The 21888-nt window shown below is 36.9% G+C and overlaps 1 protein-coding gene across 21 annotated transcripts; it reads left to right on the forward strand.

Annotated features, from left to right (window-relative positions):
• Window positions 1-207: 207 nt before the first annotated feature.
• On the forward strand, window positions 208-21354 carry znf740a (zinc finger protein 740a). 21 transcript variants are annotated; one of them, XM_026347562.1, is made up of 21 exons: window positions 208-481; window positions 2384-2540; window positions 2742-2924; window positions 3155-3301; window positions 3922-4042; window positions 4285-4368; window positions 6331-6414; window positions 8066-8149; window positions 8655-8738; window positions 9196-9279; window positions 9547-9630; window positions 10285-10368; window positions 12559-12642; window positions 13003-13086; window positions 13447-13530; window positions 14006-14089; window positions 14784-14867; window positions 15307-15390; window positions 17233-17316; window positions 17743-17861; window positions 18054-21354. In XM_026347562.1, the coding sequence occupies exons 2-21, from the start codon at window positions 2496-2498 to the stop codon at window positions 18225-18227; spliced, it is 1965 nt and encodes a 654-aa protein (XP_026203347.1). In that variant the 5' UTR covers window positions 208-481; window positions 2384-2495; the 3' UTR covers window positions 18228-21354. The 21 variants fall into 21 exon arrangements, with proteins under 21 accessions (XP_026203347.1, XP_026203352.1, XP_026203353.1 ...); XM_026347563.1 differs by lacking the exon at window positions 208-481 and adding an exon at window positions 499-834; XM_026347567.1 differs by lacking the exon at window positions 17233-17316.
• The last annotated feature ends 534 nt before the right edge of the window (window positions 21355-21888 follow it).

Here is a 21888-nt window from a genome sequence, read left to right on the forward strand (position 1 = left end):
GCAGCGATGACAATAACAGCAGTCTTATTGTAAATACTCTATTGTTGAGTTACACCGAGGAGCATTGCAGCCAAACAGGGCACAGGGGCAGCGGATTGAGGCATTATAACCATCACTGTATGTATAGGTGCTTGCACGTCCCTGTTTTCTGTCGTTTTTAGTGTCCACTCCTTCCTTTTCATCCGCGTCTCATCAGTCGTCGTCTGAATCTGCTGCAAACCGAGAGAGGCCCGTTTCACCACAATAGCACATCGTTACAGTTAAATCTCCACAATATTACACCATATGGATTAGCAGCAATTTTCTTTTTCACTTCATCGTGAAACACTCCGATCACGGAAAGCTGATAGAAGAACATGACCCTTTTCTCTTCGTCTGAGGAGGCTTTGCTGTCGTGTGGGGGAGTGGGTTACATCCTGTGGCGTTTCCTGTGTTTGTAAACTAGACGGTATTGAAAACGTCGGGCGAGTGGAGCAGAGAGGTAACGATTTGCAAATATCTTTATTTCTCTTCGATGCTCGGTCATTTGTGGCTGTGCACGCTGTGGTCTGCTCTTTCGTCTGTAAAATGAATGCTCGGAGAGGGCAGCAATGGGATTTACCCAGTAATTTTCAGCGAGAATGTTAGCCACTGCTAGCTCGCTAACAAACGTTAGCCTAATCATCGGGAGGGGGAGGCACTCGCAGCGACGGCCATCACGAATGTCTTCATCGCTCTGTCTTGTCTTGAACCTTTAGTCTGTGTCTTATAGTAGTATCATGGTGAAAAGGTTAATCCGGTCCAGTCTGCAAGATATATACTATCGTAAAGCTGCTCTATCAAATCGATAAACAGGTGGGCTGAAAAAATGGTTCGATTACTAACAGTAAAGTGGGCGAAGGCGCCAGGGAGCAGCTAGCTGCTGGCTAGCTGGGGTTAGCCAGCTTGTTCAACATCAGCAAAACTAACGTTAGATTAGGCTGGGGGTAGTGCGAAGGCCAGCTCAGCCAGTGCTGAAAATGACACTTATCTACAAAGGAACATTATTTTAGGATTTGGGCTTTTCATTTGCTTACAACGATGACAACGACTGAAAAATACGACAGTCTCGGAGTGTTTTAATTAGTGTTAGTCAGGGTTAGCGTTAGCTACTTTAGTAGCAACCTTAGCTAGCTAACGCCAAATGCGAAAGCACTATAGCGTTGAAGAATCTGGCCACCGTTAACTTTTATTATGGCACAACCACACTTACCTTGTAGCATTGGACCAAAGAATACACAAAGCCCAAATCTAGCGTGAGTTAAACCTGAAAAAGCCATCGCAAGATCGAGCAACGTTTGTTTGGGTACGTTAATGGCCTCCTCGTAACATGGTAAACGTTATTTAAGGTTACGAACCACACGTTTTACAGTAAATTAACAGATCAGTATCTTATGGGTGAATGTCGAAAGCCTCCTTCTTTATTATCCATGGTATTACAAAGCCTCTCCTGCAGCATTAAATAACTATAACTCGTAGATATTCCATCTAGGCTTGAGGTTACACCTTCAAAATCTGTCCCCAAACAGACTTTTCTTTAGCATATTTTCTTTGCAGCCCTGTCTCGACATTGCAACTTGTTTGCGATGCGTCGTGCTTTTTTGTTTACGGTGTCAAATTTTACTATACTTGAAAAGTGTATACAGAGTTTTTATGTTTGTGTGTTCATGGTTCAGAACATCCAGGTGTGGTTGGTTCTTTGTGTTTCACCACAGAACACAATGGGGGGAACCTTTTTTTTTTTTGGTTTGCACAGTACCTCCGAACCACTTGATGTCCTATGTTTTTAGTTTCCGAGTACAAAAGAGAAAATCAAGTTTTTAGTAGTTTAAGGCAAGAATAAACAGAGAGCAGATTTTAAATCTGATTTATTGAAACTGAAAATACTGCCATCTGATTAATAAATGGTATTCATATTGAAGCTGTGCATTTAGTATCATGTTGATGACATGGTTATATACATGTTATTTGTTAAACTAAATTAGTTAGGCAGAATCTTGCTTAAAATACTTGCTACCCTGTAGCACTAGAGAGGTGATTTTAGATACCTAACAAGGGAAAGGTATTTGTTTTTTATTTTTATAATATATATATGCTCAGTTGTACTACATATTGCAGCATGTTATTATAGGCAGAAGAGAGATTATACAGTATGACTAGTTACTGTCCACATTCAGCTATCTCTGTTAATGGTCAGTTTCTGTAATGGTAAGTCTATTGATTTTCTGTGAACGAAAACAAAGCAAAATCAGCTAGCACATATTATTTTATTATTTATACAAAAAAAGATATTTATATGTTCTATTTTGTGATGATGTTGTAATTTGATGTTTGTCTGTTTCACCCGCATCCTCCTCTTCCTCAGTTTTAATGCTAGATGAGTGAGGTGGGTGTGGCTTCCCACCAGCCCGACCATCCTGACTGACGGATCTCTGGATGACCTTGTCCCCACCCGTGTGCTCACATACACCACAGCAATGTCACATCTGCCCAGCAGCTCAGTCCGCGACCATATGAAATGGGTTTGTTGTTGAAAACACCAAACTGGCTACAAATAATTTTACTTGCAGTCTTGTGTCACTCAGGATGTTGTCGTTGATAACTAGTTTGACAAATGCCATGTGTCTGGCAATGTACAGATACCAATTTCAAGGTGTTTTTGAAATGTTTGCTATAGTTTACAATGTACCCTGTTTTCATTTTTTTCATTTATTTTTTCGCAGGCAGGGCTGCTTGGCTGCGAAGCTGTCCTCTCCAGTATGGCGCTGATGCAGGCCAGCTCCATGGCTGCTCCACCCAAAAAAATGATAGCCCCACTTGGCCATGGACCTCCACAGAGAGAGGGACCTGACCGTGCTCCTCAGAGCCATATGATCCTTCCATCAGGAATGAGCTGTCCACCTCTGGTTAGAACATACTTGTCTTCTCATTTATTAGATTTGTTCCACATGGGCATTCAAATCAATATGCAACATTTACAAACCCACATATCTCAGCCTTGGGTTCTTCAGTTAGCACTAGCAGAAAATGCACATTATAGAGGTTTACTTGACATTTATTACTTCATTTTAGTAATGTTCTAATACTCTGTGTTTAATTTTAAATTGGGAAATAATTGACTTTTTCTGGTCTGTAGCTTATCCGGAAGGAAGGAGAATTCCAAGCTCCCCGCCTGCTGGATGAGAAGGAGATGAGGGCCAACGAGGACATGCAGCAGAAAAAAAAGAACAGGAAATCAGTAACGCCCTGTAAAGTGAGAGAACAAGAAGGAAGGGGAGGGAAGGTCAGTGGCTATGCTTTCAAAATAGGGAATGGCCTCTGCTATGAATGTTAATTTCTTTCTCATTACATAAAATGTGTCTTCAGTTACTTGTACATATTTTTGTAACAGCATTTAACTTTATTTGAGTGAGGCTGACTTGGAGCTTTCACATGTGCACATTTTGTTTGTGTGGGGGTGGGGGGAGGAGTTCATGGAAGATGTGGAGGGGGTGGAGGATCTCTAGAGAGGAAGGGGGGGAGGGGAGCAGGGTGAAGCTGAGCACAATAACTGCAGTTGTGTGCATAAGAGGGGGAGTAGTAACATGAGGGCAATAGGCCATTGGAAGAGACTGGGGTATTTCTCAATTCAGACAGTTACATGTACTAAGACAAACTTTGATGTATTGCTTATTTATATCGAAGATTATCTGTACTTAATGAATAACAAAACATAAAACATATGCATGTTAATTAATTGCAATAGAAATCATATGCCTATATTAACTCATAAGTGGAATTTTAGATTTTCATCAGATTCTGAGGTGTTGGGTGTGGATGGTGAACTACAGAGATAAGATTTTATATTGGTAACAACATTTTAAGGCAGCATTTGAAACAACCAAACTTTTTTGTCCTTCATAGGGCACTGGTGGAGATGAGAATGGTCCATCATCCAAAGTGCAGAAAAACTTTATTTGTGATCACTGTTATGGAGCATTTAGGAGTGGATACCACCTGAAGAGACATATCCTTATTCACACAGGTATGGTTTGAGTCTGGAACAAGTTCACAGTTAAGCCAAGCAACTTCTAATACCTGAATACGTAAATCATTTGTTGAAAGAGGCCCTGAAAGCTTGAGTTGGACTGAATCTAGGAATGTGCAGCAACTGTTAAGGTTTTGCAATGGTCTGCTTAAAAACCTTGTTTGGTAATAGCTTTTGCCTCACAGCTAATTGGTGGTATCTGTGGGGACTTGAACTAAAACTGGTGCTCTTCGGTTTAGGGGAGAAGCCGTATGCTTGTGCCGTATGTGACATGAGGTTTATTCAGCGTTACCACCTGGAGAGACACAGCCTCATTCACACGGGTATGCGTCTTTTAACCGTACCCATATTACATAAACTGGACTACCTCTGTAGTCTGTCACTTGAATCAATGGACAGATGCTCAGGGTTAATTTTGTCTCTGGACAGTCATTTCCAACAAAGCCATCCCTCAAAATCTGTTCAGCCCCAAAATACATTATTTTTTTATGAATATTTGTCCCCTCACATTAAGGAAAATTTAAAGAAATCAATTTATCACAGTGTGGTCCAATGGTCCCGAGTCCACTATTAAAAACTCTTAGGATGTTATGTGTTTTGGTTTTTGGTTGTTTATTATTTGTTATCACAGATGAAAATTTGACTGGAATCAGTTAAAAAAATATTTGCATTTGCATGCCTCATCAAAGATATTGATGAGGTACATTCAACCTATTTCTCAAATATTATTCACTGGGGTTGAGTTTTGGTGCTTGCGGAGGCAGACAGTAGCCTCTTTTGTGAGTTTCTTAGAATCTTGCAAGTTCAAACTTGGATTCATGTGTACAAATAAGTTTCAACTGCCACACGTTGCTATTGTTTGGCCCATACCTTTATTTTTCACACTGTTTTATTGTTAAATTGTTTTAATGAGTAAAGTAGGATGTGTATTGTTTACTTGAATTTGTGTTGTGCAAATGCTGTTGAGTCTTGCAGAGATGTCAGTTTGATATACTGGTTTTCATCCAGTGTGGCCAGTTTAAGGAGTAGCTATACCCAGGCTATCAATACTGCATGTTCTGCCATGTAGCAGATGCTGTGTGGACACCTTGTGCAGAGCAGCACTGTATAACGCACTATCACAGCTGGTTGTAGTTTCAAGTACAACAGACCACATTGACCACCCACTCTGTTTGACCATTTGACAAGCACTTCTGTTGATGCATACTGACCTCCTTTATTCTTAGTCTGCCTCGTCTTGGTTTGACTTCAGAAAGTGTTTCCAGCATGTTGTCCCTGTAGAACTTTCAGTTTAGAAGCAGTTGTGTGCTGGAAAACTTGGAAAGCTGGAAAACAATGCTAATTGACCAGTTCAAAGTTTGATTCAGTTGTAACTCAACATTATAGAACCAGCAGTAGTGGGATGTTGGTGACCATTTTAATTTCGTGAGCATATAGGTCTTTGTAAAAAGAAAAGTAATTTTAGCTTTGTGTTGCAAAGAATACCTGCAGTACCGGCTGAATAAGATTGTTGATTAAAACCTGAGAATACATGTAAATAAATTTACTTCTGGAAACAAGACTTTTTAATAGTGGACTTGAAAGTGGACTTAAACTTTTGGACCCTAATGTTTGTGTGTGTGTGTGTATACATACAAATATACTGTGTGTATGTGTGTGTATACACACAGTATATATGTATACTGTGTATATAAATATAAATATATATATATATATATACACACACACACACACAGATGCATATATATATATATGTGTGTGCGTGTCTGTGAAAGCCTACAAGTATAGGCCACAGAAACATGCAAGATATATGTATTTTTTGTATGTTTCTTTAATTTTGTCAGTGAAAATAAGTACATGGACATCAAAGAACTATGTTAATTATTAATCTAAAATGAAAATTAAGGACTGAAAATCATGCATACTTTCTATATTTGCATTATACCTTTTCACTGAAAACTCTTTTTTTGAGAAGTATACAGTAAGGTAAGGGTAAGTACTACCCCTACTGCCCCAAATTTGACAACAGAGCAATGCATCAACCATAAACTAGTATTGATCACATCTACACAGCTTAGTTGGCATGATTTAGTATTTATATATATATTTTATTTCAGTATCCCAGTAGCTTGAGTAAACCTTAGCTCATTAAGGAAACTGCATCTGTTTTCTCTGTTTTCCACATTTTATATTTTGTGATATATATATATATATACCCCCCCCCCCCATTTTCGCTACTTTAATAGACTGAATAGCTAATTATTTTATGCTCTGTGTGTGTGTAGGGGTGAAGCCATACGCTTGTTCCATGTGTGACATGAGGTTTTTCCAGCGTTACCACCTGGAGAGACACAGACTCACTCATACGGGTATGCGTCCATTTACCGTACCCAGTTTTAGTTAAGAAATAATTGAGATACATGTTTCTTAGTCTAGAGAGACCCATTAACAACATACAGTCTGCATATTAAAAACAGCATACAAGCAAATATGCAGGCCCAAAACAACTGTTTGATTTGAATTGAACAGAAAAGTGGGGAAAATATTCTACAGGAGTTGTTTATATGTTGGACTGATTGCTCACATTGTTTTGTCTCAGCATAGTGTTTTTCTAGTTGTACTTGATCGCAGCCATTTGTAAAAAATGTAGATATAGCAGCAGTTCAGTAAACACTCGAAATGAACAGAAATTGCTTCAGTGGACCCCTCAAAGTCTATTACTCCTCTTGTACCATTGCTACACAAACAAATTTACTCTGTCTTTTATTATTTAGTAGTTTTTTATTTTCTGAGCAAACAAGTGCTTATTGTGTTAGCAGGGCTGAACTTAACTTACATTTTGTACATGGTGTACATGAGTTTTTTAGACTTTGCATATTTTAGAAACATTATTAACTGAAATATTTAATTATTAATGGATCTGTTGTAGTTGGAGAACTCATAAACATTGTGTTTGCAGACATACAGATACAAATTAGCTTGCAAAATTTAACAGCATCTATTATCCAAAGAGCTCATCATTTATATACAATGCTCTGACTGGACGATTGTTGGCAGACTTATCCTCTACTAGCAGACACACAAGTAATGGTGGCAAATTGTTTTTACAAGTCATAGTTATTATTTATTTCTGTCCCCATAACTTTTTAGACGTGTAAATAATTGGGTGACTGAGACCACCAAAATGTCTTCACAGTGGGTAGTAGAAAGAGTTTGTGCTTTGGTTTCCCCTGGAAATAACTTGATTTATATCATAATCGTTATAAAATATTCCTGTTATCTTATAAAGTGTAATCATAAAAAGTAAAAGAATAGCGGATTTCAACTCTAAGATCATTTAACATCTTAAAGTTGTGTTAACACATTGCATGATGACCAAGTCATAAAGTAGCTCATTCACTTAGGCCATGGTATACTATGGGAATAGTTCTTTGATGTCCACACTTATTTTACATACAACCCAATGGTTGTACATGCTGTGTCTCTAAGACGTAATTGTTTGGCTTTTTAAACTAAGATTTTTCTTTATAGTTGCACAGCTGCTAATACATACTTATGCTGTTATGGTAGAGATCAGATTGGAAGCATTAGCAAGTTGAGGTACTTTGTAGTGCTAGAAAACAAGTACAATTTAAACAGTTCAAAAGGAAACACACTTTTTCACTATTAACCTGACCTAATGTGGGGTATATCGATATTAAACCAGTTTTAACTTTGCTTTAGGTTGCAACAAATATGTTCACCTCAGTGGTGTCTTAGACTTTTCTTTGCTTTTTTGCTGCTGCTGTATTTCTTGTTTTCAACATGCTTGCTTATATCCTGTTGCCGCTTTTGTTGTATGGTGAAATACAGATTATGTGAAAAGGAAGGATGACAGTTTTACTAATTAGTAAAAAAAAAAAAAGGTTGCCCATTCGCATGATGTAATCCAGGTCCTAGTAATTTAATGTCTGTGAACCATGCTTCCCTTTTATGAAAAAGGAACGGTTTAGCTAATATGTTGATACTTTGTATACGTAGGGGTGAAGCCGTACGCTTGCTCCATGTGTGACATGAGGTTCTTCCAACGTTATCATCTGGCAAGACACAGCCTCACTCATACTGGTATGCGTCTGCTTACCGTAGCTCACTAGTTAGTGGTGCAGTGTTTTTAGAAGGGCCTTCAATTTACAGAGATTTAGGATGGTTAAATTACTGCCAGAGTAAAATCTGCACATATCCAGAAACATAAATATGTATCCAGACATGTATTAGGATGGAAAATATATATACAACACTCATATTTACATCAAGAGCTATTTATATGTGCATACAAAGTGGGGCAAATGAATGTACACATCATCAGCTTTTCCTCTGCAGAATACTGTACTTTGTTCTGCTCAAATAATTCTTTGTTAGTACTAATTTAAAATACACTTCTTATTTGCATGAAATGACCCACTGATGGTCACAAAATACAACTATTGCATGCAAAACGAGCCACGTCTTTCTCATCATGTTGACAATACAATGTAGAAGCAAGCGAGGTATTCTAGGGGAAGAGTTGATGGTATGTGTTGAAAATATTTTGTGTTTCTAGCTAATATTTACATACTTTTTATGTGTATAGGGGTGAAGCCATACGCTTGCTCCATGTGTGACATGAGATTTTTCCAACGCTACCACTTGGCAAGACACAGCCTCACTCACACGGGTATGGGTTCGCCATTCTATGTTATATTAGAGCCCAATTACCCAGCTTACTGAAGTTTAGCAGTCTTTTGTTTACAGATGACTTGACTCAGGTTTTGTAAAATGTTAAAATATTCATTAAGCTGATTCAACTGTTTGGTCATACTGGAGGGGAGTGCCTTTTAGTTTTTGGAAAGGATTTTTCAAGTACCTTATTGCAGTTTCTGTAAATTACACCTAGGCTTAAATCTATAAACCTTAAGTATCCGTAAGGACTGAAAAGTTGCCCTGAGTTCTGCAAAATTTTGTTTATTTGAGGTATTTCTTATGTTCAGAAATTAGAAGATGTTAACTGAATGCATTTGGTGTTCCATCATACTGGTGTCACTACTTTTGGCATGTCTGGATACATAATGAGTGATTGTGTCCTGTTTAGTTAATTGTGTTGTTTTACAAAATATTTTGATCTGTGTGTGCAGGGGTGAAGCCATATGCTTGCTCCATGTGTGACATGAGATTTTTCCAGAGATACCACCTGGCAAGACACACTCTCACCCATACGGGTATAAGTTTTACTTATCCCTCTCACTTGACAGTATCAGGAGTTATACATACAGTATATTTGGCATTGTATCTGATATCATTGTATCTGATAACTGCTTTTAGAGTTGACATGACACATTTTATATCCTACCCCATGTTTACAGATGGTCATGAAAATACACAAGACATTGTAATGACATAACACAAACTAGTACATGTAAAATGAAATATTTTGTGTATATAGTTTATGTAAACACTTTCTAAAGTTTGGTACTGTATGCATTTAGGGGTGAAGCCATACGCTTGCTCCATGTGTGACATGAGGTTCTTCCAGCGTTACCATTTGGCAAGACACAGCCTCACTCATACTGGTATGATTGAATTAATTATTCCCCTTTCACTATAAAACCTTTCATTTAAACCTACCAATGTTTATTTTTTATTGATAAGTCCCTCTCTATACAATACCATAATTCCTTTTCTAAAAAATTTTACTAGAATTTTTAGGCTTTGTTGGAAAACTGTCCACTGAGAAAGTGACTCTCTCTGTCAATTATCTTGTTTTTTTTTTAAACACTGTAATAGTACTATTGCATGTGTGTTAATGATTACTATGTCACATGATAGTGAAATGAAAGGCACATTATGCAAAAAATGTATTATTTATAAAAAAAAAAAGAAATTTTAATTTAGTGCAGGCATCAACGGTAATGTTATAACTGAATGTTAAAAATGCATACCCAGAACATGGGAAACTTGAACATTAAATTAAGGTGGGTTTTTTTGTCACCGTCAGTGTGTTTGCAGATTGAATGTATTGCCCAAATTTGTCAAAATTTCAATATATAAACCCAATTTAATTACTGATGTCTGCAGGTTATTTTATGTTTTTTGCATAATGTCTCAAACATAATTTTATATGTAACAAAGCATGCACCTTAAGACAAAGATTTTATTAGTTTTTATAAAACCTGAAACCTCATCACACTGTTGAAATACATCTAACATTATTGTGCTCTTTTTAGGGGTGAAGCCATATGCTTGTACCATGTGTGACATGAGGTTTATACAACGTTACCAACTGGAGAGACACAGTCTTACACATACAGGTATGTCCTCATTGTTTGAACTTTGACCATCGCTCTTCGTTCCCTGACTTTGATTATGCATGCACCCCCCACTAATGTTTACATGGCTGCTTCAAACTCGAGTTTGTATTGCTTTCAGTCAATATATTGACATATGCTAATGTTTCATGTAGCATCTACAAAGGGCTTCACAAGCACTTAACATCACGATACTTTCCCAATACTTTGTACATGAAATGACACGATGACCAAGAACCAAAGAGCTTGCTGCAAAATGTTAAAACTACTAATTATTGGGCTTCTTGCCGTCTGCAAATGTTTTATAGTACCATAGTACTAGTACACAGTGTTGTATATTGTATTTATATATTTATCATAAACTGCCAGATTCAAATAAATACATCAAATCTATACTGCAGCAGAAGAGCATATAAAAGAAATTCACCAGCACAATTTGAAGACATAATTAATGTCAACAAAATATATTTTTGGTATATAAGGTCAAATAGGCTAGGGACATTTTAGCAGTCTTTAACCCATTTGAAATTGTCACATTCACATAATTAAGTCATTAATGAGGGAAGTTTGGATAAAGCTTTTAAAACTTTATCCAAGCTAGAGATGCACCGAATGCAGTTTACCTGGCCGATTGTGATTTTTTTGATTCTTTTTGTAATCTGGCATACCAATTTTGATTTTAGCCAATTCAGGTTTCCTTTCTTTCTAAGAATAATTATTAGACCATTATTAGAACATATACAGACTTTTTTAACTTCAATGTAGAATTCAATTGTAAAAATGTTCTCTTACAAATCTTAAAATAAAGCAAACCTTTTTTTTTTATTTCTTTACAAACCTCCACATATAAATAAAGTGCTGTACTTGTAGTTGTCTAGATGTAAACACTTGTAAAAGGTACTAGAAACTGAAGAATATAACTAAGCCCCGAATGTTTTCATGGTGGTTGTTTCTCCACGGTTTATTTTGGCTTTACAGGTATTCTAGATTTCAAACATTTTCTTTTAAGAAAGGAAATGAATGTTTTTTCTTTTCTTTGTGTGGACAGATTTTTTTGAGGACATTTTAGCTCATCCTCACATGTTCAAAGAGAATTTTCAGGGTTAAAACTAGATTTTAGGTTAAGAAATGAAATTATGAAAGTTTATGTGTGTAAAATAATTGGACCAACCAGAACTTAGTGACTGGTCACCACTCACAGCCAATTGGGCCTAACACCAGTCTGTCCGATGTCTGGCCAATTGATCGGTGCATCTTTAATCCAAACAAAAAAAATGGAAATGCAAAAACTGGCTCAAGGAAAATTGAGCTGAACTGTAGACCCAATTTAAGGCTCTAAATTAGGGAGTAGGTGTTGGTAATGTGGGGCTATAAAGCTGATGGGTAAAAACACTTTGGGTTTGATGTCGGTAGGAAATATTTAGGCTAAAACACTCACAGGGTCAAAAACATGCAACTATTGGAGCTGACTGCTCACGTAGTTTAGTCATTGTGTCATTTCACATTCAAGGTAATGGTGAGGAAATGACTTATAGTCCTTATTATTGGTTGTTTAGTATAATTGTCTGTCATACATAACAGAGAGAACAGAGTTTGGTTTATCTTTGCTTATATTGCAAGCTAGCTTCTGTATCATGATTTTTAGAGCTTTTTCTGTCCCTGTCCAGTGTAAATCACAAGTTGCTCTGCAAAACAATGTTTAATGTGTTGTGCATAGTTGTCTACCAACTGCCTAAAATAGTCTAACGTCTGCGATCAGCGTGACAAAAGTTCTTAACAAATCTATTCCAGAAATTGTAAGCAGTATGTTGAAATTTTATGAACACGAGCATCTTGGCATAGTTTGAAAATCTTGCTGTCATGCTAGTTGGAATGTGCCCATTAGATACATTGACTTTGCCTCAATTGTTTTTAGGTCTGAAGATAATGTTGTCTACAAGTTTTTTATGATTTCTCAATTTTTCAAATTAAAACTTGGGTCAGCTTCAGTTGAACTTCCGTCAAATGTAAAAAAAAAAAAAAGTGTAATTTCCAATTGGAGTAGCATGTTTTGAAACATGCTAGAATTTCCAGTGTAAACAAAGCGCTGATAAGTGCAACCGAACTTTACTAAGCAATTAGTAAAGTTGAACATCGATCATTTTTGGCAGTTGAGTTTTTTTTTATGCTAAAGTTGGTACTTTGTGTGTATAGGGGTGAAGCCGTACGCTTGCACCATGTGTGACAAGAGGTTTTTTCAGCGCTACCACCTGGCGAGACACAGCCTCACTCATATGGGTATGCGTCTGCCGATTTTAAACCAAGTCACAAGATTAGGATGCTGCAACATCTGAATGCTTGATCTAGTCTTAAATATTTGTATTTATACATGAGTTATTATTTTTGGGATTTATTCTATTCATGATCTCATATGATATGTAAATGGAATTTAGATCTCCTTTAGGAATTTTGTCATTTGAAACAAACATTTATTACATTGTAACTTTGTAAATTATTTTAGGGTATGACATTGGTTATTAACCACAGATATCAATTTAGCCCAGACGGTTGTTCTTCAGCTACGAGATAGTAGTACAGATATTTTTTTCTCTTAGTGGCAGAGACACAAAATTAATTCTCTTGATGCTCTGCGTTTAGGTGTGAAACCTTATGCTTGCACCATGTGTGACATGAAGTTTTTTCAGCGTTACCACCTGGCAAGACACAGCCTCACTCATACTGGTATGGGTCCGTGCACCGTGCCCATGACACTCAGTGTTTAAAATCGTGCACATTTAAATTTGTTAGTTCACTTCACACATGCCTGTTCATATTTGGGGGGAAATGTGAATATGAAGCATTAGGTTTTAACATGGTTTCCTAGTCAATTTGACAAAACATAAGTAATTTTTGATGTTTGTTTATATCTACATCACCACAAAATGGATAAAAGCACTATGAAGGAAATTGTTTTAAAACAAAGTTCTGTGTTTTTGCATGAATTGGCAATTGTGTGGTTAATAACCAATAGCTTAGATACTGATTCCTAAATAAAAAATGAAAGTGAGGCAAAGTGATATAATATTGCTACTTTGCATTTAGGTGTGAAACCTTATGCTTGCACCATGTGTGACAAGAGGTTTTTTCAGCGCTACCACCTGGCGAGACACAGCCTCACTCATATGGGTATGCGTCCGCCCACCTTACCCATGTCACTGAAATCAGACTGTGCTTACATTATGTTACAGCTTCATTTAAGGCAGCTATTAGTGTTTTTGTTGAACTGACCAACAGAAAGATGTCTTGATCAAGCCTCTCCTACACTGTGTGTGTAAATGCAACAGTTTTAACAGGTTTAATATGTAAAACAATAAAACAAACAAAAAAAACACAGGACTGCAACATCATCAGCTCATGTGATGTGTTGAGTTGTGGATTTGACAATCGGATTTAAACATTTGGATTCTTTATTGAATTGGGGATAAAAAAGCAAAAACTTAATAAGCATGTATTTCTCATAAAGGAAACATCAGCACAATTGAAAAAAGTGGTTAACAACTCATCAATTCTGAACAAATATTTGAAATGTATTGCCTATTGATGGATTGTGAACACAAAAAAAGCAAGGTCTGAAAATAATACCTTAATGCTTTGCGTTTAGGTGTGAAACCTTTTGCTTGTACCATGTGTGACATGAGGTTTGTTCAGCGTTACCACCTGGCGAGACACAGCCTCACTCATACGGGTATGCGCCAGCGCCCTTGCCCTTCTCACACTTTGTAGGTCATAATTACAGTCTTTATTGTGCTAATATCAGTAGCACAAACAAAAGTCTTATCTTACAGATAGTAGAGCATTAGCAGCTGTATGTAAAACCTTTGCTGTCACATGTAATCTTTTTACTTAACTAGGTTAAGATAATTTATTTCAAATAATTGATGCCCTTTTTTACTTTTTTAACTAAAAAACTAAAAATCAACAGTATAGACACATTTGGCTTCATCCTGTTTACGTAAACTCTTCTATTACTGCTTTTGTGGTCGTCACAGTTTTTAGGAATATCTTAATTCATCAGTCCTCTCTAATAGGCGTGATCACTACTGGTAAAATCTCCAGTTAGTTGAAATTTATGTTGATGTTGAGCTTTCAAGGCACAGATGAAACAAAATACTTAATTATATATAAACTTTTATTCAAAGCCTAATTGAATTAATAATCTATTAGCCATTAATTTATATTGGTAATACAACCTAATACAAGTGTTAGTTGTACAGTCTTTGTTGGTAATTAGAAGTGTTGCATAAATGAGACCATTTGATATATCTTTCTGTTTTTGCATGAATTGGCAATTGTGTGGTTAATAACCAATAGCATGGATATTTATTGGTAAAGAATGGAAATGGAGATAAAGTGATATAATATTGCTACTTTGCATTTAGGTGTGAAACCTTATGCTTGCACCATGTGTGACAAGAGGTTTTTTCAGCGCTACCACCTGGCGAGACACAGCCTCACTCATATGGGTATGCGTCCGCCCACCTTACCCATGTCACTGAAATCAGACTGTACTTACATTATGTTAGAGGCAATTGTTTTTTATTCTGTATAAGTAACTAGCACATTTTACTTTATCAAGGCTATACTGCACTATATGTCAATGTGACATTAAAGTCAAAGTCTTTACTGTATATGAACCTAAATAGAGGATTGTGACATCATCAGCTCATGTAATGTGTTTAGTTGTGGACTTGAAATCTGACCAACACAGTTTGATGTATTTTTAATTGGATACTTGGAGATAAACAAAAACATGACATGCATTTTTTTAGGAAAATTTCACATATGTGAATTGTGGTTAACAACCCATCAATTGTAAATGGATTTTAAAGTGTCTTTCTGATTGATGGATTGTGAAATAGAAACTGAAATCCTGAAAATAATGTATTGCTGCTCTGCATTCAGGTGTGAAACCTTTTGCTTGTACCATGTGTGACATGAGGTTTGTTCAGCGTTACCACCTGGCAAGACACAGCCTCACTCATACGGGTATGGGTCCGTGCACCTACCCTTCTCACAATATATAAATCACAATTTACCTTTCATTGTGCAAATATAAGAGATCAAAATGCTTTTTTTTTTCGTAGGTGCTCTGATAGTTGCTGTTTGTAAGATGCTTAAATTACCACTGTTTACTCATTGTCTCGCATTTTCTTAAACCTATATTATAATTTATTTGACAGAACAATGAATGTTGCCCTCCAGAATTATTGGTATATAGTGGGACTTTACAGGATTTCACAATTCAACAGCATAACATTTTCAAATAGTAGTTATTTTATATTTTTGTCACAACAATTGCAAGGTAATTAGTAGAGATATTAGATAATTATTATAACAGAATATTTTTTGCTGAGCTTTTTGCGTTGGCACATTTTTTTTTCACGCATTTTTTCACGAGTTTTAGGGGACACGTTTGTCTGTACACGGCCTAATGTCTGGCAAGTAAAAAGCGTAATATACCAAGTGTCGCGATAGCATGATAGTTCTCCCTGCTCTTACCTGAATCTGTCAAAAGTTCAGAATTACAGCATGTCTACACTATAAGTGTGTGAGTAGATGTGCATACATGCATAAAACGCTCCTCAGACAGCACCAAACCAAAGTGTTTCTGCAAAAAATATAGTAATATATCAGACACAGTTCAAATCTAGCTTTCATTGCTCCTTATCCACCCATACTCACAGACACTGGGGTTATAATAAGTAACCAGCCTTTCTTTAACCATTTTTATGATCAGGTAGAAAAAACAAAGTTATCGTAATAATATTTTGTCAGAGTTTTGAATGGTAGTTTTAATTTAGAGTCTGTCTCAGTGTGTTCCTGGCTCCTCTCTCTGCATACTTCCAATGCATGAGTGAACACACGCAGGTTAAATTTAATTTGTGCGCAAGGCTGCTGGCCTTGTACACAAATGCTGCTGAAGTTTCCTTTGTTCTGCCGTTTATGTTATTATTTTACAGTACATATCAGTAATGATAGAGGGCAATTCAAGAACTAACATGGTGAACAAATTCCAGTTGTGAATTCTGGTATCACTGTTCTAGTTGCAATTTTGGCCAACAACAAACAAAAACTAAAACCATCTATACTTTTCACCTTAATTGTGGCCAGATCCGGAATATAGAAGCACAAAATTGGAGTAACTTCAAACTTGAAAGGCACCAAACTAAATAAATCCTCAGTTCTAAGAAAAGTTAATTTACCTTTGAGCCGCTTATCATTCAGTTAGACAGGACAATTACCTTTTTGCAGATCAACATAGAACCTCCAAACATCTAATTCTACAATAACTATCCTTGCATTTATTATTACATGCGATTGCATTGTGGAAAAGTATTAACAGTATCTACTAGTCTACAACATTCACAAAAAATATTCTGTACATTTGCTTGTAGGAAAAAAAAAGTTTTAAACAGGATTATTATTTATTTGTTTTTGTTCTTGTGGAATAATCATTGGCATTAAGCATAAGACTATGAGAGGATACTAAAATAATCTTGCTGCAATGTAAAGTGAGGATATTATAGATGTTTTTTCAGACAAGACAAAATGTGAATCTCATCTAGAGCATGAGTGATCCCAATGTTTTTGCTTTCAAACTTGATTAAAACATGATTTGCTTCACAATATGTTAATAAAATCTACATCAACTGCATTTTTAGCTGCATGTCAGAACGTTCAACGTACATTTAGAAATCAGAAGTGCACCTTAAGCGGGATGAGTTATTCTCTATGTCAGTAATTTAGTCCTTTTACTAGCTTGAGTTTGAAAGTTGTATTTCTTGCACTTGTGGGTGGTAGGGCTAATGTATTGCTCTGTGTGTGTAGGGGTGAAGCCGTATGCTTGTTCCATGTGTGACATGAGGTTTATTCAGCGTAACCACCTGGAGAGACACAGCCTCACTCATACGGGTATGCGTTCCTTCACCGTACCCTATTACTAATAAAAGGCTCTGGCGCTTGCAACAGGACAGGTTAACAACAAACTCGAGTTTGGATTGTCAAGTCATTTGATGGGATGTTGAACCAGCCTCAAAATACTTACCCCAGTTTGTGGGGTCATGTTGCATAGATCTGGGCCATGAAAACAAGAAATTCCACTCTTATCTACACATAATGAGTTGATGACGAGGCCTTTTAGAAAATCAATTTGCAGATGCTGAAACTACACTGTTACACTGAAATGTACTAATAGAGCAGTTCCAAGTGTTGGAAATGTAGTCTACAAAGAAGGATTAGTAAGTAAAAGATGCACGCAGATATGATATTTATCATATCATATCTTGATATGAGATGCTAAAATTGATCCATTGACTGTGTATTTGTGTGCTCTTTTAGGGGAGAAGCCATTTGCTTGTGACATGTGTGATATGAGGTTTATCCAGCGCTACCACCTTGAGAGACACAAGCGTGTCCATAGTGGGGAGAAGCCTTACCAGTGTGAACGGTGCCAGCAGGTATGTGTGAAATAAAGTAACTTTCCTAAAGATTTTGAATGTTGGATGTATGAAATGTGCACTACAAAGACTGATTTCATCTTTATTGTATTATATTATGCTATTTATAGTATTATGCTTGCTTGTTGTTCTGAACCAGACTTTCTCCCTTACTCTTCCTTAATGATTAACTCCAATTTTTGTGTTACAAAGAACTTTTCACGGACAGACCGGCTGTTGCGGCATCGGCGGTTGTGCCAGGGCCGCAGCGTAGCCAAAGTAGAGAACCAGCCATGCTGCGAACCACGCCCATATCCCCAAGAACCTCCACCCGCACCCCCAACCTGGAGTCCTCTTCACCCCCCTCCAGGTCGGCTGGCAGTCTGACATTCCACCTTTCCTACATCCACAACACCGCCAGAGACAGGACAAGCCACAGGGTTTCTTCTTCTCAGCTCTGTGCTTAGTGACGCCACACTCTAGCACAGACTGATCTTGCAGCTCCAGTCTTGGAATTACTAATGACAGAGGGACATTTGTGTTTTTATTTTGTTAACTTTTTACTGTTTCCTTTTCTTCCCCATTTTTTAAGACAAGAGTTTTCTGTGATGAACAGTGGTCCTGTTTTTGTACTTAATCTATTTGATTTTTGCAAAAGAAAGAAAAAAAAATATTGTTGTTCAATTATATCTGCATTTGATGGTACTCGCGAGGGGGGGCACTGGTTACTTTTGATCCTGGCATGTTAGCAACAGAATGGGATTTAGGTGGTTGGGAGACGTATTTGAGCTCCTTTCTAATTTTATTTTACGTGGCCCATTTCGACACAAAAGTATTGTCACTTAGGTCAAAATCAATAAAACTGAACCTCCAGCTAAAACGTGGAAACCACTCTGTGGACAACAACATTGTTAAACATTTCACTGAAAGCAGTTTCTGCTCAGAATATGACTCAAACTACAGGATTTCCATGACTCAATCAGCACAGGAGGTACAGTTCTAATGATGACTTTGTGTAAATAATTGAAAATGTCTATTTCTATTCGCTATGGCACTTAAGTGATAATTCTTTTCATGTGGAAAGATTGGCCACAAAGGAAGCAGAAATTAGATTGTGGCTCAAATTAGGTCTTTTGCCATCACTTTTAGTGAAATCCTGAGGGAACCTAAGTAACTTTGTGAGTGTGTTTATTGAAAAAAAATGTAATAACAGTTCTTCACAACTGTAAAACCAGGACTTCCAAGAAGTGGATGATAAGAGGGCAACCTGCAGTTGACTAGATGTGTCACACGTGAAGAGTCGGGTCACAGGAGTGTCGCCTGTGTATCTCATGTTCTGTGTCATGTGTTACGTGCTAATGACTCAGGAAATGGCACAGCATGGCAGCCTTAGCAAGTTCTCTTCTTGAGTTGTGTTATTGTGCTTACAGTTGTATGTGTGAGTGTGTGTGTGTGTGTGTATATATATAGATATACACAGTATATATACAGAGATCTCCAGTACTTAGCAGACAGCTATCCCTCCCAGCTCTGTCCATGGATTCTGGTCTAAAATAGTGCAAGTTGGCCACTTTAAGTCCCATGTGTTGTTTGTACAGATTCTCACATCGTGAGATGACGGGGGTATACAAAATCTTGTGGCCTTAGTGTGTTTCTTTTTTAAATTTTTTTTAAATTTGCCTTTTTCTCACCTGTTTATTATCGTGGATCAGATGTACTTACCAGACATTTTGTTTGTCCTAAAGCTGTCATGGTTACAGAATGTTGATGGCTTCAGTGGCGCTACAACAGATAGTCGTGTGCTGTCGAGAGGTTGTGATGGTAATGAATATTTTGGGTCATTGTTACTGATTACAGTGTAACACAGTATATAATCCTAAAGGAGTTCCTGGAAGTTGAACAGTTCTTGTGAGAAGTCAGTAGTGCTAAATTGTTTCCCACTGCAGTGCATTGGCCGGTCTCAGGCCATAGCAGGATCAACACGTGCTTGACTCTGCTACACACTAACGATTGCCTTTTTATCCAAATAGTATGTGGTTGGTGTGTAATAATGGATGTCTTTCATGTCATTGGGTTTAGCCTTAAGTACGCACGGCTACACAAATAATCATTGTAGTACTAAACAATATTGTAACAAACTATTTCTTTTATCTGTGATGAATTCTGATTGTGTGGAAGAGTTTGGTGCTCAGACAGCACAGAGAAGTGTGATCGTGCAGAATTTCTCAAACTTGATCCTTTCTGTGACTGGCGAGGTCTACAAGGCAGAACATGCATAGACATATCAAGACACGACAACTGTTCTTTGATATCACGGCAAGTAACAGATGGCTGAAAGCATCAAAGGTGACTTCAGGGGACTGCAGTCTCCTCTCGATCATGCCGAGTTGGAAATTTTGTTTTTAAATTTTAAGCCTTTGACTGAATGTGGAGATGGAGTTCTAGATTACATCATCTGGTTTATGTTTGAGTTTGATACATATGAGATTTAGGAGTTAAGTGATTTTTACCAAAAGTATTATTTGGAAGATTTATTTAAATGGTCTATTGGTATGAAGGCAATGTTGAGACGGTGAAATGTGTGCACAAGGATGAGTGACTTGACATGATAAGTACAACCCAGTGGCAGCGGCAGGACCAAGTTTGAGAAATGCATTAACTTGCTCTGGAAACACTATTTCTAATCTGTGGAAGAGACACTGCTGGTGCAAGCACATACTTAAAAAGGCTTAAGGGCAATACAGTATATAGTTGGTGTCTCTTGTTGATAACTTTTTGTCATTTATTGTTTTTAGTATTATCAATCTCATTGTTAAAATGCAATAGAATCCTTGAGTCTCAAATAATTTGTTTATAAGATTGAGGTTTAATTTTTCAGACAGATCAGAGGATTTATTTGTCTGAGGATTTCTCATCACATTTTGATGATTGTTTCAAGGACCTTTTTTTATTCTGATGAAATTGTAAACACTGGAGTGAAAGGAAAAAGACAAAAAAGAAATATGGATATTTTTTTTCCTTCAGACTGTAGGCCTACTAGATTTTAGGTTTTAGACAAAGCCTTTTTCTCCTCAACTTCACACAGAAGGTGGACAGAACCGTTTGGATCAGTACAGTTGAGAGCCCAGTATGTTCGGTTATTTTGACATTAGAGGCAGTAGTGCCACAAGGAAATGTTTTCTTTCTTATACAAAGTCCCTGGTATTTGTAGTAAATTATATTGATAATGGTATTAGATGAACAGCAGCATAACAGTAGCTATCACAGATTAGTTGTTTTCTTTATTAGTCTTGCATGCAGAGTTATGGTCCTCAGTTACAATAGGATCTTGATATTAATTATTTTGTGTAGGAAAACGAGTGCATAAGAATAACTTCCTAAAAAAAATGTTACAATGATTATTGTAAAATGGGCTAACTAATATGTACCCTTGTGATCCAATTAGTTTCAACCGTATGAAAATCAGAGGAGAGGCTTCTTACTATTATGCTGAAATAAAAGAATTTGTAAAGGATGTTTGTGTGCTCACTGACTTCATTTTGCTCCTTTGCAATTCACATGGAAAAAGTAGACTCTGCTTCAGACATTCTAAGTTAAAACAAAAGATCATATTTTACTAAGATTTTACTAACATGCACGAGTGAACTGTTTTACTTACTCGTGCAACCAGGTAGACTGACCTGATTTCACTTGACATTAATGCTGACCCAGATTTCACATGTTTAGACGAAAGGACATTTTTTTTTGGACTCGCTGATCATTTTAAGAACGCTTTGCTTTGTACATGAACAGTGGCGAGATAAATGTTCCAGTTAAGAGTCTGGAGTGGGACTGAATAAAAGCACCCACCTTGTCCCCAGTTGGGATATACTGGACTATTGCAATATACTAGACCATTTCTATATGTATATAATTTAAAATCTGACAGCTTTTGCATGCTGTTGTTGATTAAGCTGACCTTGGACCCAACTGTTTTCAAATTGGTGGGATGAGTTGGAGTCTGACAAAGGATCCAGATCCACAGTAGGCAGACTGAGGCTTTCAGCTG

This window comes from Anabas testudineus, chromosome 5, assembly GCF_900324465.2.
Source record: "Anabas testudineus chromosome 5, fAnaTes1.2, whole genome shotgun sequence".
Taxonomy (NCBI): domain Eukaryota; kingdom Metazoa; phylum Chordata; class Actinopteri; order Anabantiformes; family Anabantidae; genus Anabas; species Anabas testudineus.